Raw genomic sequence first — 12,911 nt, 5'->3', positions numbered from 1 at the left:
AAATTTCATCTTAATATGGAAAAATGAGTGATACTCTCTACCTATTTGCTCATACTGAAAGTCTTCTAATTCCTCTACCTATTTCTGTAACCAAAGTTGTAAAATATCGGTGTGCTGTTTGCAACTGAAAGCGTACAGAAAAATTCAGCAATGAAAAAAAACCCATAGAAACAAATGCAGGCAACAGACAAGTTTCTACCCTAGTGACACCACAACCTAGCAAAATGTTCAGTTAAGTATCAGCTGGCATCCTCCTCTATCACACCATCCGGTTCCTGCTCCTTCCCCTGCTCACGGCCTCAACTCACTGGCAAGACTGTTGTGCATAGCACTTACTAATTTCATCCCTTTAGGAGCCTCCTGCATCCGTCAGAGCAGCTGTTTTCCTTCACAACCCTACCCAGTTGAGTTCTCCTTGGCAATTGCTCAGCTAAAGAAACTGCTCTGGACAATTACCTCCTGCATCAGGATGAGCACTTAAAGATGTCGTAAGAGAGAATTGTAAGGGAGAATTGTTTTGGTGAAAGGGCCATGCTCCAGTAACTGTCTATAAACAGAGTGAGGGTGAAATTAAGTGCCTAACAACTGCCCTAAGAATTGGAAAATATTAAGCGCTCTGCATATGGACAGATTCCATATTCTAACATAGAATCATAGAATAGTTTGAGTTAGAAGGGACCTTTAAAGGTCACCTAGTGCAACTCCCCTGGCAGGAGCAGGGACATCTCCAACCAGATCAGGTTGCTCAGAGCCCCATCCAGCCTGGCCGTGAATGTTTCCAGGGATCGGGCATCCACCATCTCTCTGGGCAACCTCTTCCATTGTTTCACCACCCTCATTGTAAAATGCACAGAGCAATCACTGCAACAGTGAAAATATGACATTATGAAAGAGATCATCAGGACTGAATCTCATTTCAGTGCTTCCTTATACCCTTTCTACTAGCTTGTACTTACTCGCCTGCCTTTCTTACTTGTCTGTCTTACCACTTGATTGCACATGCTCCGGGGCAGGGGCTAACTAAAGGTACAGCATTTTGAACCACAAAACTTGCAAATCTCACAGTAAATTATTAACAATAAGACAAAAAGTAAATACTATCTTTGCAAAACCTGATTGCTTATTTTTAGAAACCAGGTTTATAGCTTTTTTTTCCCCAACACAGAATTAAGCACTACAAATTGGACTGCCATTAAATATTTGGGTTGTCATTAAATATCTACACCAGATAATTTGTCACATAACTCTCTCACTAGTGACACGTATTATCATGTTGTGTCTTTCACGATACAAATGCATCAACTTTTCCAGTACTATTTGAAAAGCAGCAGTGAGACTTTGGGAGGCTGCATGTCACTGTTGCATTCTTTTTCACCTCATTAATCCTTCAGACAGTTTTGATGAATCCACAATGAGACCGGATGCCCTCTGTGAAACTCGACTCCTCATCAAAGCTCCTCTGCAAAATCACAAAGGACTCCCTATTATGTTCATCCATCACTTCAGGTCAACACGTTCCTACCACTGATGTCACGTATTCAGCTGTTAGCCTGCAGCAGCAGAAAATCTTTGCAATCCAGGTAGGTGGAGGCTGAGGGACAGCTATGTGGGATATGCAGAGCAAGGCACAAAATTACTATTCCAGCTGATACATTGACATTTATTAATTTCAACATCTTGTAAATTCAGTATTAGCAGAATTGCCACTGATATTGCCCTCCACTACTCCTGCTCCGATAATAAGGATACAGGTGAGGATACCCTTCTGTTACTGTAGGCTTTGCAAATTCGCAATGATTTTTGAAGTAGTTAATTTTATTTATCCAGACCATTTTAATTCCTGGGAACAAACTGATCTTTACTGCCTAGAGCTCAGATAGACTGATGCAATGCAATGAAATTTTTTACACTCTTGCAAGTAAAACTGCTTTCAAATGAATGCACAGCTGCCAAGTATGCTTGATGTATTTGCTTTGAAATTATTTAGCAATTACTATCAATTCCTCACACAGGTAATTTTCTGCATGCCAGTAAAATCTCCAGAATCCTATGCATTTTGTCAAAATTTATTAGAACCACTAAGAAATTTTTAGTATTTGAATTAAGTCTTTATTAACATTGGAAAGTATGCTACAGTAGCTATGACTAAAAGTGCTGGCATGAAAAATCCTAAAAGATTTTCAAGATAACAGTTCGAAATGTCATGTGAATCTTTTGTTGCTTAAAATTTACTCTACTTATTACAAATACAATCTTCAAAATCAATATTTGAGCATGATGAAATGCCTGTTTCCCACTCTTCTTCAGTCACACAGTGCAGTCACTGCCAGTGTTCTTGCCATTATCTGAACACTGTCAGGAACATTTTGAAGACACTGAAAAAAATTACTTAAGGAACACAATGTTTGACATGACAAAGGAAAACCCACAGGGTCAATCTCATGGCTTGTTGTCATTCATATATTTTCAGCTTATGAACGTATCTTATCATCAAACTGCACAACAAAGAAAATGACTTTATTTTGCTTTTTGTTCTCTTTCTTCCAAAGGTGTATTTTTCTTAGACTCTTTTTTGCAAAGCAAAGGTACCAGGTCTACTGTTTTATTGCCTCATAGATGAAGTTTTAACCTTCCTTTAGAATTCTGAGCAATATTTTATGATCTTTTATCCTTAAATACAGGTCTTCTATCTTTAAATAAAAAATCTTTCCTTGCATGAAGGAATTAAAAAACTATCATTTGTTCACTTTCGTTTCCAGTAATTAATAAATAAAACCTTTTCTGCGTAACTACAAGGGTGTTTGCTTCACTGGGAAAAAGGAGGAGAGAAAAACCTTTTCCAGAAATTTCTGGAATACATTTATGTGAAGTTGGTTTCTCCTTTTCTTCTAGTTTCTTTAGGTAAATTTTAACCTGTGAGGAAAAAACTGTTACTACCATATGTCTGGACTCTATCTCATCTTGTATCTTTTCCATGATTTAGGTGTATGAAGTTCATCGAAAAATAACTCAATATGCTGTTTATCTGGCAATTATTTCTGTCTATCAGTCTTGTATGATGGCATCATTCCCATTATATCTCCTAAAATACATATTGTTCTGACCAGTAAATGATCGGGCTCTACTGACTCACTTCAGTGTTTAAATAAAACTTATCAGCACATACTCAGAGTGACTAGGGAAGTCACTTGTGATTCAGCAAATTCATTCTAAGTATTCTTTGGCTATTTCCCAACAAAATTCAGATATTCAAATTCCCTTATCATAGAGGCCTATAGGAAAGGTCTGATCAGCTTTTGATTCAAAATCTCAACATCCATCAAAACAGTGATAACTTGAAACAGATTCTGCAAAGCCCATGACAAAAAAAAATTGGTTTGTTCTTTATATTAGGTAGATATTTGATGATCTTGACAAGGGACTTGTATAACTAATTTGGCAGAAAAAAAAAAAAGAGATATATATATAATCTTAGTCCTTTTATCTGCATGGACACTGCTAAAATGGTGATTTTGAATTCTGCATTTAAAAATGAACACCAGACTAGCAGCTTCCTCACACACAAATTCTCACACGTGCACGCACAAATACACAAGCTCTCCTAGTAACTTACTATTTAGCTCATTTAAGTCATTCCCCTTCCTCTTAGTGCCTACCAAGTGCTATCTCCTCTTCAGGCTTTTAAGATTATGGGAATTCTCCCATTCTTGGAAGAATTCATGTTACTTACTCCTTACTACTTCAGCCACTTCCACACATTCCCACTAACGCTGTTGTTTTCTATTAAATGAAAAATTCAGTACGAGTTAAAATTATGAACACTCCTATAGATCTGACTGTGTGAAAACAGATTCGCCTAGTGAGAGACTTTTCATCCTGAGAATTCATGTCACTTTCTAGTTTTAGTGACTGCAACAAAATACATTATTTTAAGATAATGCACTTGTGGTTTTAGGAAATACTACGACATTCATCTCTTTCTTTAAAAAACAATTTTCTCTCCTTGGGTCTAGGTAATTGGGAAGAATCAATTTTGTCCATTGTTCTCCAGCATAGAAAGCAAACCCTGCAAACAAATTTCTGGCAAATTGATTAAAACAAACTCTGTAACCTGATGGCAAAGCAAAACCATGGTAACAGTTTCTGAAGTACTCCATACATTTCTATTTAATTCCCCTTACTCAGTAAGGGTTATGGAAAGGACTCTCCAAGCATGGTGATTTGAATTTCAGGTAAAAGACAATTCTCCATCAGAAGCTATTAGAGTGCAGAAAGGGGAGGCTTTCTTAGTGCTGACTAAAAGGAAAATGACAAGTGACACCTGCTTCAGAAGATTCGTGCTAAAATAAAATACTATCTTCCATAGTAAGAGCATAGAGGAGACCGCACTGTTTTCAGAGCTCTACAGCAAAGCCCCTGACTCCACACCACTTGAATTTTATTTTTCAAACTATGTGTTAAAACCAGACAAACAAACCTACACGCCTGTCTGCAATGGGATCTGCAAACCACAAAAGGATTGCAAAGTGACTGCTTGTTAAGCATTGTTTCTTTAGTATCTCAGATTAGTTCAGACACAACATAAAAAAGCATCCAAGGAGAAATGCCAAGCCTTTTTGCATTGAGATCCTCCATTCTCTAGAGGCATAAGTTTACGTAATTGTTCACAGACATGTGACATACCACAGAAAAAAAGAAGAAAACTGAATAAAATGTCTGCAGTGGCTTGACACCATCAGTCTGGACAGTAGAAGGACAGGGGAATATACTAGACAATACACTGCCAAACTTCTCACTGCATGGTTGGGAAAACTGGTCAATTCAGTCAGATCATCAGCTCAGTTATTATAAAAGACAAATATCCTTCCATTGTGGGGGCAGATGCAGCAGGAAGAAGAAAATGAGAAAAAGCAAGGAAAGGAAATCTCATATTGAAATCTCAGTAAAGTAATTGTCTTTTTATCTATGTACACTGAAGAGCACAGCTCCACCCGGAGACCAGCTATCTCAGAGAGTTAAATCAACCTGGTCAAGAAAGCGTAAAGTGGACAGGAACAACGTCTTAAAAGCCATTTTCATGATCAGAGACACTGTTGAACACTCAAACAAGAACATTTCAAATCAGGCAAAGACAGTTTTCAAGACAACCTAAACAAAAATGTAATTGAGGGCAAGTCATTAAAGGATATTTAATGTACACAATTTCTTTTTTATATTTGCAGTTTCTTTTCCCACCAAATGTATGATTATTTTGCCTCTGTTACATGTATATTCTTCAGGACAAAGAAGCTGTCCTCTAGGATTGCAAGTGGCTTAGTATAAAGTAAACACTGCCCCAGATGTACCTCCCAAGGTTTTTGGTTTTTTTCCACCCAGGTGCCAAATTGCTCAGTCAAGTAACAATTTCTCATGAAACTTATAAATTTATTCTTTTACTTTCATATAAGCACAAACAACAACAGTGTGCACATCATTACAATTCATCTGTATCATGCAAAATCCACAACCTTTTCTAGTTTGTAGCTTTTTTCCCCCAAATACGTTCAGCAGTCAAGAATATTTAAACAAATTGTGAAGTATTTAAACAACAGTAGGAAATTAAGTGCATCTAACCTATAATTCGTTCTTTGTAACATGGCGCACAGCTCTTCTAAAAGAAAATAAACTGTTTACTCACCATCTTATGGTATAGTTTTTGGAGATCTACTATAAATCTTGGCATTGGTTTTTAATTTCTAATCTTGAACGATTTCAAGTAATTTTAAAGAAAAGAACACAGATCTAAAATGATTTGATTTAATTTCCATTTTATTATCTTTCTCTGCTTTACCATAGTGTCAAGCCTGGCTACATCTAAACAAGTGTTTAGTTCATTATATTAATTTAGGTATATTATCTCCATCTAACCCAAAAAAATCTAATTCACAATTCCCACAGGAAAGGTAACTCACACACCTAATGGAGATGTTCAAAGCTGCTGCTTTCTTGAGTCTTCCAGTTTATTCTCCAGGCTTTTATATTGTTACAATTTACAGTTTATGTACATCTGTCAGCAGATTCAAATTAAAATTAATTGTTTAAACCTGTAGACTCAAGAGACCACATCTGCTGTTCTTCACTTAAGGTTAGCAAGGTGTGATGGTTTAGCCCAAATCACCACAGAGCTTCTCGCTCACTCTCCCCCTCCCCAGGGGGATGGGGGAGAGAATTGGGAAGGAAGGAGAACTCGTGGGTTGAGATGAAGACAATTTACTAAAATAAAAGGGAAAACTACAATAATAACAGAATATAAGGATATTAAAAAATATACAAAGTGAACAATATGTGTTTTCTCACCACCCGATGTCCCAATGACCGATACAGCCCGTCCCGAGCAGCGATCACGGAAACAAACCCGAGCAGCAAGCAAAGGAGCAAAAGGGAGCCAGCAAGGTAGGGGGAACGATGCCAGCAAAAACAAGCAGGAAGGATGGATGCCAGGAAGGCAGATACCCACCCTCGCCTGCCCCCACTTATATACTGAGCATGACGTTTATGGCATGGAATACTCTCTTTGGCCAGTTTGGATCAATTATGCTGTCTGTCTTTCTCCCAGCTTCCTGCATCTGCAAATTAGCGAGACTTGGAAAGCAGGACGGTGTCCTTGGTCTCATTCACAACAACTGGTATCATCAGGGTGTTTATGAACATTCTTCACACACAAAATCCAAAACATACCAGCTACTGAGAGGAAAAATTAACTCCATCCCTGCCAAAACCAGGACACAAGGTAAGGCTGTAGAACATATGAGGAAGGGAGATGTAGGGGTTTCTGAAGTCTTCCGAAGTCTATGTCAAACTAGCATTTTTGTAGGAAGGTCACTGTCAAAGGCACAAATGGGGATTTTACAGCAATTGAATGATGTCCATTTTAAAAAATGGATCCCTGCTCATAGGAAAAAAATATTGCTTTTACCTTACTGATAAGTGTGACGACATCACCTTCTCGGATTGTGAGTTCATCATCATTCTGTGCTTCATACGGAAATATGACTTTGCAATACTCCTTGGCTGAAAGAAAGAACATTCAATATGATAAATTATCGCTTTATAACAACTGCTTATTCGAAGGTGAAAATGTTCCTAAAATGTTCCACAGTGTCTCTTTCATTTTCTCGCCATCTTTCTCTTGCCTTCATAAACAGTATGAAATATTTAAAACACTGCACACTGACGAGCATTCCCACACACGTCATCCAGGGAGTCAGCTCTGTAGCCCCCAGAACCATTACCTCAATTGAAATTGCTCCAGACCGCAACCTGCCACAAACCATTTCCCTTAGAGTAAGCCTGTATCTTGACATTTGCCTCAATAGTTCCCCTAGTATGGCCTTCCACCAGATCACATAAATGGGAAGCATAAAGGAACCAGTAGGTTGACATAGCTTATCTAGCCCCTGGTGTGCAAGAAAGGAGACATTTCAGCGTCTATAAAGATGATAAAATAATAAATAATAAATCAATAAATGTAAAAGTTTACAGTTGGACTTGATCTTAAAGGTCTTTTCCAACCTAAATGATTCCATGATAAGCCTTCAGCATATAATAAGTTTTAAATATTAGTCTAAAGTTTCCAGTTCCCTTTAGTATCTATAAATAAGGGCACTATCTCAACTTTCATCTGAAAAACACAAGAGCCAGCCCTCCTACTCAGAAATCATAAAAAGCAGTTGTCATGAAAAGAAGTTACTTACGACATGTTGCTGTGCAACAGACAAGTATGTCAATGTGCCTTACAAATAAAAAGGGAGTATGTATTCCAGCTGTTAAATAATGTATAAAAATACATGATACTCTAAGACAGCTGGTTTAAAAAGACCAAAGAAACATGCACAGAAATTACTGGACCCTTTGTAGAACGGCACGTGACTTTGTAGAAGTGTTCGCCTCACTTTAAATGTCTCAATTTTGATAACCTCTTCCTCTAGTCGATTGTCATATTTGATGCAAAGAAACAGGTACTTGCTGGTCACATAAATCTAAATTAATTTGAAACAAGAAGATCTCTTTCTTTATATTTAGTATAAAGAGAACGTGTACAATCACATTTGTGGGTATTTGAGGCTCCACTGGGGGGTCAGTTCAGCTGCCCAGACAGTAAGTGCCATTTCAGACACTCATGCATACGTAAGACACATGTGGTTGGCAGATACGATGCACAACCTGTGGTAGAGCCAGGTCCCTCTGGCCTGGCACCTGGGGTATCTCAAGCCAAAATACACTGGGGTATCTCAACAGCTCTAGATGCAGGCTACTGATTTCAGCCCCCAGGGTTACACCTGGTATCTGAATTTAGATTCGAGTACCTATGTTAAAAACCGATGAAGTCAGTGCCTACGCTTGTACTACAGCCAATGGAAATCACGTCACTGAACCGAGTGAAGCCATGAGAGCCGCTCTCCACCCCAGGAGCAGACACCTACATTTGGTTAGCTGAATGACACTCTGAACGACACTCTGAACTCCCCGAACAGCAGTGACAGATCTCCACTGGGATCCACTGCAGCCCAGACACCAAACTCACATGGCTATACCGAAACTTAGGGCTCTGACTCAGAAGCTTCACCCCAGCTGCTAAAGTTCAGTGACAGCAACATGAACCTTAAATAAGCAGCCAATACACTTGCATGTGAAAGGCCGCTGTCTGTAAGCATGATCAGTCTGAGAAATGAAACAGTACTAATGGGGAAGAGAAAAGCTCTTTCCAGTTCACACACTGCCAGTCAGAAACAGCATGAATTTTACGTAGCGCTGTTTCAAGTAACCAAGAATTTCTTAGGCTTCACAGATTTATTTTCCTGAACAGAAAAAAATTAAATTTATCCATGACCATTAGCAGCTGATTTTCTGGCCCTGCCCTGTACTGGGTCTGGCTGGGATGGAGTTAATTTTCTTCATAGCAGCCTGCATGGTGCTGTGTTTTCGATTAGTGACTAAAACAGCATTGATAACACACCAGTGTTTTGGCTATTGCTGAGCAGAACCTACACACAGTGCCAAGGCCTTCTCTTTCCTCTTTTTCCCGACTCTGCCCTTCAGTAAGCAGGCCAGGGGTGGGCAAGAAGCTGGAAGGGGACGCAGTTGGGACAGCTGACCCAAGCTGAGCGAAGCGATATTCTGTGCTGTATAACCTCCTGCTCAGCAATAAAAAGGGTGTTTTGGGGGGTGCTACTGTGGGAAGTAACCATTGCTTGGAGACTGGCTGGGCATTGGTCTGCTTCTGGTAGATGGTGAATGACTGCTTTTGCACCACCTCCTTTTTCCCCCTCTTTCATTCACTTATTAAACTGCCTTTATCCATGAGTTTTCCTCCCCCTACCCTCTCCCCTATCGGGGAGCAAATGGCTGGGTGGAGCTTAGCTGCTGGCTGGGGTCAACCCACCATACCTCCTCTGATGTATCTGACGAATCAAGAGTCAAGATGAAGGCAATGAACACTATCTTTGAAAAAAGTATCAGCAAGGAAAAAATAAATCCCTTTCCTTGGTTCTGAGAGCAGGTAACACTGTCCAATAAACATTTGGTAATATGGCCAAATGACTGGGCATGTGAGAACCACCAGGTCACAACTCAGATTTCAGAGGATGAAAGGGATCTCCAACTGCTACTTTAGCGCATTCTGGAAGAAGGGTTTGGATCTCTCTTCATAGACTTGCCTAGGATGTTTCACCTGCTCACTGTATTGTCTTCCAGATAGCGTAATAACATTTTATGTAAAAGCTGGTGGAAAGCTGACATGTACTGACTTAGGTCAGGCAGATACAGAGCAGCATGTAAGTTAAACATGAGATTCAGCATATTTTTACACTTCAGTGTGTATGCTACCTTAAAAAATCATGAGGGGATCCTATTCTGAGAGTATCCACATCCTGAAAAACAGCTTTGCTAAATAATAGATTCAGTGAATTAGTACAGAGATGATGTAGATGTAACACTGTGCTAAAGAAGCTGAGTGCTGCACACACAGGGAAGTATCTGGTTACTGGCAACAGCTTAGCACTTCTTTTTTAGGATACAGAACAGAAGCCAGGCTGGGTTCTCAGAAGCGAACACCACCTGGGCCCAAGAAGGATCATTCCTGAATGTCCATTTTCAAGTGATATGTTGTTCCTCTGTTCAGTAATAGCATAATCTCAAGATTAGGTGGGAAGCCAAGCACAACACAAAGCTAATCAACAGAGAACAGCCACTACACCGTTCCATAGTAACAGTACTACTCTGAACGGATGTCAGCGGTGTAGCTCGCCCAAGGTGTGGATGAATCCCGTGGGTTTCAGATTAAAGAATGCTTTGAATAGCAAGTGCCCAGGGGGCTTATGTCTCCTGAGTCCTATAACAGGCAATCCTCCCTCACCTCCTCCTTGCTATATGAAGACTGTGAATTTGAATCATCTTTCAAGATTAAGATCTTGACAGACAAGAGTGGAGAGAGGGCTGTAGTTTCAGCATCTGAAAAAGTCAGCTGATAGTGCTCTCTTTCATCTTCTTTTTTTTTTTTTTTAAACTTTTCCTTTAAAAGTATGTGTCAATGTGGATCTTACAGTAAGTGGCTGTCAAAAGCAGCACGACTTTAACCAAAGAACTCAGACTCCATTCATTCATAGCAAATGGCTACGCATCTTTACCTTTTGTTGTCAAGAACGTCTCCCATGACCTGTCTATCCTCCCCACCAAGCTCTTACCTTTTTTTTTTTTTAAATATCCAGACAGAGAAACAAGGAGTTAAACTAGAGAAAAATGCCAAAAATGTTCTTAAGCTCAGCTAAATGCTGATGCAGTTAACAAAGAGCCAGGAGGCAATCTTGTGAGAAGCACAAGAGGGAACTGGGGGAGGCTGATGGCCACCCCATGCTCTGAAGGCTGGCACAAGAACAGAGTGAAGACATAGCTGTAGAAAAAAATCATGGTTTATGTACAGTAGAAGTCTGGACACCTTGAGCGTGATTCACACTGACATACACTAAATCAATACATTCCTCTGCCTAACAAGGGCCCTGTGGACCACGTGGCAACAGAGCTAGGCCTCAACAACACAGGCCAGTTTCAAACAGTGCAAGTGCCTAGACAAAGTCAGCTTTCAAATTTCTCCTAAGGGAATGGTAGACCAATGTGATTTAAGTAAGTAAAAGTAAAGCCAACAGGACTCAAAGTAAGATGAATCTTTAACATCAGATTAATAAAAGCAGAGAAAAATCTAGTAGGTTATGTCACTCTGATAGTAAAACTGTCTTTACTTGTTAGAGTACAATACTGCAAGAGGATGCAGAAGCACTTAATTTCAACAGTCACGTTTAGATAGGAAGCAAGAAAAGATAAAAGGAGATAGCGATTTCAGACACAGCACTGTAGAGACCAATTGGCACTTGCTAAATTTAGGGGTTTTCCAAGTGAAAAAACCCCACCAAAAAACTAAAGGTCAAAATAATGCATCCTATTACAAGCCTGGTAAATAGATCTAAGCCAAATTAAAGCTTCAAACTAAGATACCAATATTAAGCATCCCTCAATTGTCGATGACAAATCTCTTTTTAAAATTTGACATGCAAAGGTGGGTTTATACATCACAGATGGTTCTTCCAGAAGCCTCTCTTTTTCCCTCTGACCTGAAGACATTTTAAAAATATACCTGCTAATAAACCCCCAACAGCAGATATCCTGGAAACAGTAAGGGAGGAGAAAAGACAGTATTAATGAGCTTTTCAATCCTCATTGATTAATTCAACAATAATTTAATCTGTCAGACCACAGAGTCTCTCCCTGCAAACTCACAGCCTCCTCCTAAGCAAAGGAGAACAACCTGCCATAGGCAATGGGCACTGCTCAGGGAACTGAGTGAGCAGATAAACCTCACAGTGTATCTTAAAACTGAAATAGGCTGGGTCTAATGCAGGATGTTCATCTTCTAGCCTGACATATTCTGAACTGAGAAGGCTTGGGCTTGGTACAATCCCATTTGAAAATATGCACCCTTGGCTACATCCTGTGATTTTTAAACTGTACTGTTCCACCCAGACTAGGTGCAACAACAACATAATAATAAGAATCTTTGCCCATGTCCCTCCTAGTCTTGTCCTTTGGAAGGAAGAACAAAGCTGTTGTTACCCTCTCTGACAGACCCCAAGGGCTCACAGTGACACACAATTCTCCTTCCCAGCATCATCCTTGTAGCTCAGAAGCTGGAAGAAGCAGCAGCAAAGAACTAGATATTTATCACAAGTAGTCTGTCACTGCCCACACTTCACTGAGGAAAAAGTCCCAGGAGCATCCTAAACACTGTAAAGGGGCTATCCTCTAAAAAGAACTGGATGTTTTATGGGGTGGTAGTTAAAATGCATCTCTGTTCAGCACCTCCTGGCCCGAGTTCAAGATGCAGCCTATTTGATACAGTCTCAAGCCTTCCAAAAAATCACTGCCTCAAAGAGGGAGAACAATAGCAAGAGATAGCACTCCTACAGGACACAGCTGCTTCATTACCTAGGCCATTGCAAGCACTGTATTTCACTCACAGAATTCAGTGGCTCGATATGTATTTACAATTGCAGTGTAAAGCACTGATATCAATATATGGAACTATACGACTTGGGGTCCTACAGTACTGTAGCAGATAAATTCATTTGTTTGTATTCTGAGAGACTGTTCAAACCAGAACTGAGCAAACTTTATTTACTGTATTAGTAGACCTGTTCGCTTTAAAAGCATGCCTCTTTTACTTTTCTCCTGCCAGATCCTTAGGATGAGCTGTGACGTTCAAGATAATAGTCCACAGACAAACATACCTTCAAGCTTAAATTTTACAGGCGATAGTGACTCTGAAATTTGCTTTTCCTCTTAGGCCAAAATGACACAATTTCCTCCTCTTCCCTCTGCTGTCC

At 39.6% G+C, this 12,911-nt stretch overlaps 1 protein-coding gene across 3 annotated transcripts in view; it reads right to left on the bottom strand.

The window, feature by feature from the left end:
* The window catches only part of SH3KBP1 (SH3 domain containing kinase binding protein 1), a 239,903-nt gene that overhangs the window by 44,257 nt on the left and 182,735 nt on the right, over positions 1-12,911 (bottom strand). For all 3 annotated transcript variants that reach the window (XM_086767422.1, XM_086767439.1, XM_086767432.1), the window contains one exon: positions 6,956-7,050. In XM_086767422.1, coding sequence (XP_086623548.1) covers positions 6,956-7,050 — 95 coding nt within the window. The remainder of the gene's footprint in view (positions 1-6,955; positions 7,051-12,911) is intronic.

This window comes from Chlamydotis macqueenii, chromosome 1, assembly GCF_036417535.1.
Source record: "Chlamydotis macqueenii isolate bChlMac1 chromosome 1, bChlMac1.mat, whole genome shotgun sequence".
NCBI classification, from domain to species: Eukaryota; Metazoa; Chordata; class Aves; order Otidiformes; family Otididae; genus Chlamydotis; species Chlamydotis macqueenii.
The sequence above is the reverse complement of the archived record's forward strand: the minus strand, read 5'-3'. Positions and strand labels throughout refer to the sequence as shown.